General features: G+C 56.8%; 1 protein-coding gene across 1 annotated transcript; it reads right to left on the bottom strand.

Annotated features, from left to right (window-relative positions):
• Positions 1 to 1,489: 1,489 nt before the first annotated feature.
• SLS55_003793 (uncharacterized protein) lies at positions 1,490 to 2,519 on the bottom strand (the record flags this gene model as incomplete). Its single annotated transcript, XM_066775257.1, is given in 2 exon segments — positions 1,490 to 2,499; positions 2,516 to 2,519. 2 exon segments carry the CDS (start codon positions 2,517 to 2,519, stop codon positions 1,490 to 1,492), a joined length of 1,014 nt encoding a protein of 337 aa, XP_066635376.1.

The raw sequence follows: 2,519 nt of genomic DNA on the forward strand, positions 1-2,519 counted from the left end.
TTTGGATGGTTTGGGTGAGGGTGTGGGAGGGCGGCGGTTGAAGGGAAGGAGGGGAGGGCGGGCGTAGAAGTAGGGAGCAAGCAGTAGGTACGCCGCAGCTATAGTTATGTATATACCCGCCGCACCCACCCACCTACTTCCACGGCTTCCGTCCATTCGCACGCGTCGTAAGCAAACACCGGCTCAACGCATTTCGGGCGCCGTTCATTGGTGGGACTGCGGGGAGGGAAAAGGGCGGAATCATGGCCGTGTAGTGGTGGCCGCGTACGCTTCGCCGTCGATCGTGCTTCCCCGGCAGTTGCGGTTGTTCGGGGCCAGCTGCGCGTACCTGCGTCCTCCCTAGCGCGTTTCGTTGCGGCGTATTGCAGGCCCGATCTCTCTTCTGTCGGAACTCGGGGTTGTGCGTTTAAGTTTTCGGGAAAACTCATGATGCCTGTCCCGGACGCGCGGCGGGGGTATCTCTGACTACTGCACAACGTGCCGCCGTTTTTCCCCCATCCCTCCTCGAAACGTCATTCATGTAGACTCCGGAGTCGCGCGGGTTCGTCGTCGTCGTCGACGACGTTTTTTCTTTCCCCCCTCGATCACGCAATCCTCTAGTCCAGCCCACAAGCTTCGCACGCCTTGGCGAAAGCTTAGCCTCGACGGCTAGGTACTTTGTTTACATTGAGGCTGACGCGGCCCCTCTGCCGTGAAACCTCCTGTTTCTTTCTACACTAACCTCTCGAAAGGCTTACGTCGGCTTGGACCGTGCGGCGGAAGAGTTGGTCTATGCTGGCCAATCGGGCGCTGTGTGTTTTGCCTTGTCATCGCGTGCGCGCTAGCTGCTTTGGGTAATTTTTGGGCTTTCGCGGAAAAGTAGTGGGGATGCGCGTGTAGGGGGGGCGGTGAGTGACGGGCGGGCAGGCGGGCGGGCGGGCGAGTTGTTGGCGTGGGCTGCGAATGCTGTTGAACTTTGATTTGTATCATTGAAGCCATGCTACCCATACGGCGGAGAAGAGAAGTTGTATACTTGCTCTGCATATGCCAAGCTCGCTAAGTGAACAGACAAGAGAAGAAAAGACAAGAAGAGAAAAGCAGGCCTATTTCCTGCGCCATATCCAACAGTAAGAAGTGAAGCTGCTATTCTAGCAGACTGGCACCAGCCAGTGTTACACAATACGACCACCCAAGACAGAACCCGCGAACAGTTATAGACATCCATCTACAAAGAAAACTCAAAACAAGGTAATAACGGTGGAACAAACACAGAGGGGTGGTCGTATGTGTTTGGACACAGCTGATAAAGAAACCAAAAAACAAGGGGGGGAAAGAGAGACAAGAAGGTGATGTGGTGGATGTAGGCACCAGTGGGGAAGCAGTATGGAGGTGGACAAGTTTTGGTAGGGGAGGCCGTTGCTCGCAATGTCTGAAGGCGTCAATGGGGTCACTCTATTGTGAGGGGCTCAGAGGAGGGGCGGCGACGTACCATGTGATGAGCAGCGTTTGCTCAAGGGTTGTAAGGGTAAGGGTTGTGGGCAACGTCCCAAACGTCACCCACCGGTATGCCCTCCCACTTCATCTCCACCAAAAACTTATGCGGAGACTGTATTTTCGGCTCCTCCTGCCCCTTGACCTTTTCGTACGTTTCCAGCTTCTTCTTGAATTTCGTCTTCTCGATGAAATCCAAGATGGGCTGGCACACGAACGTGCTCGGGACCTTGCTATACCGGCAGATCTGCGGCATATCAAAAGTCCAAGAGCCCAGGCAAATGCCTGTGGAGGCAAAGTGCTGCCATTCAAGCATTCTCATGGCGTCCCTTATGCGGCGATCCAGCAACACCGCCGGATCTTCCGCCGGATCCTCCGCCGGATCCTCCGCCGACGACGCAGAGCTCCAGTTCGGATCGACGCAGCGCGGCGTCTCGGCAAGCAGAGCCTCTCCATCATACACGGTGTCGTCCTCCTCGCCCGGGGCCGGCTGAATTGGGGCGAAACGCTCCCAAAGGCCGGCTCTGACCTCGCTCATCCGCTTGACCTTGAGCAGGAGCCTGTACCGCGGCTCCAACAACGTCTTCTGCAGCAAGAGAACGTAGCGGCGGCCCCTGAAATTCTCGAGGTCTAGTTTGAACAGACCCAGGATCTCCTGTGTGCGGATGTCGTGCGTGGCGTGGACGAAGTACCACACCGCCTCGGGGCTCAAGCCGAAGAAGCGCAACATCTTGGCTTCATGTATCCTGCAGCGAATCTGCCTGTTGGTGGCCTCGGATACGGTCAGGCCGGCCATTTCGACAAAATCCGGATCGTACACGCCTCCGTTCTCGTCGATCAGCCTTTGCAGCTCTTGCTCCAGCTGCTGCTGTGACTCTTCGGGCTCGGGATAGACTTGGTTCTCCATCTCCTCCTCCGGTAGAGTCGGGAAAGGCTCTTGGGACATGCCGCGGTTGTTCATGAGCATGGCGATGTTGCTGAGGAAAGGAGGATAGCCGTCCTTCTTGGTCGCCGGCACGGTGCGCTGCTCTGGGCGCATGTTCACCCAT

Source organism: Diplodia seriata, assembly GCF_021436955.1.
Source record: "Diplodia seriata strain FDS-637 chromosome Unknown scaffold_3, whole genome shotgun sequence".
Classification (NCBI taxonomy): domain Eukaryota; kingdom Fungi; phylum Ascomycota; class Dothideomycetes; order Botryosphaeriales; family Botryosphaeriaceae; genus Diplodia; species Diplodia seriata.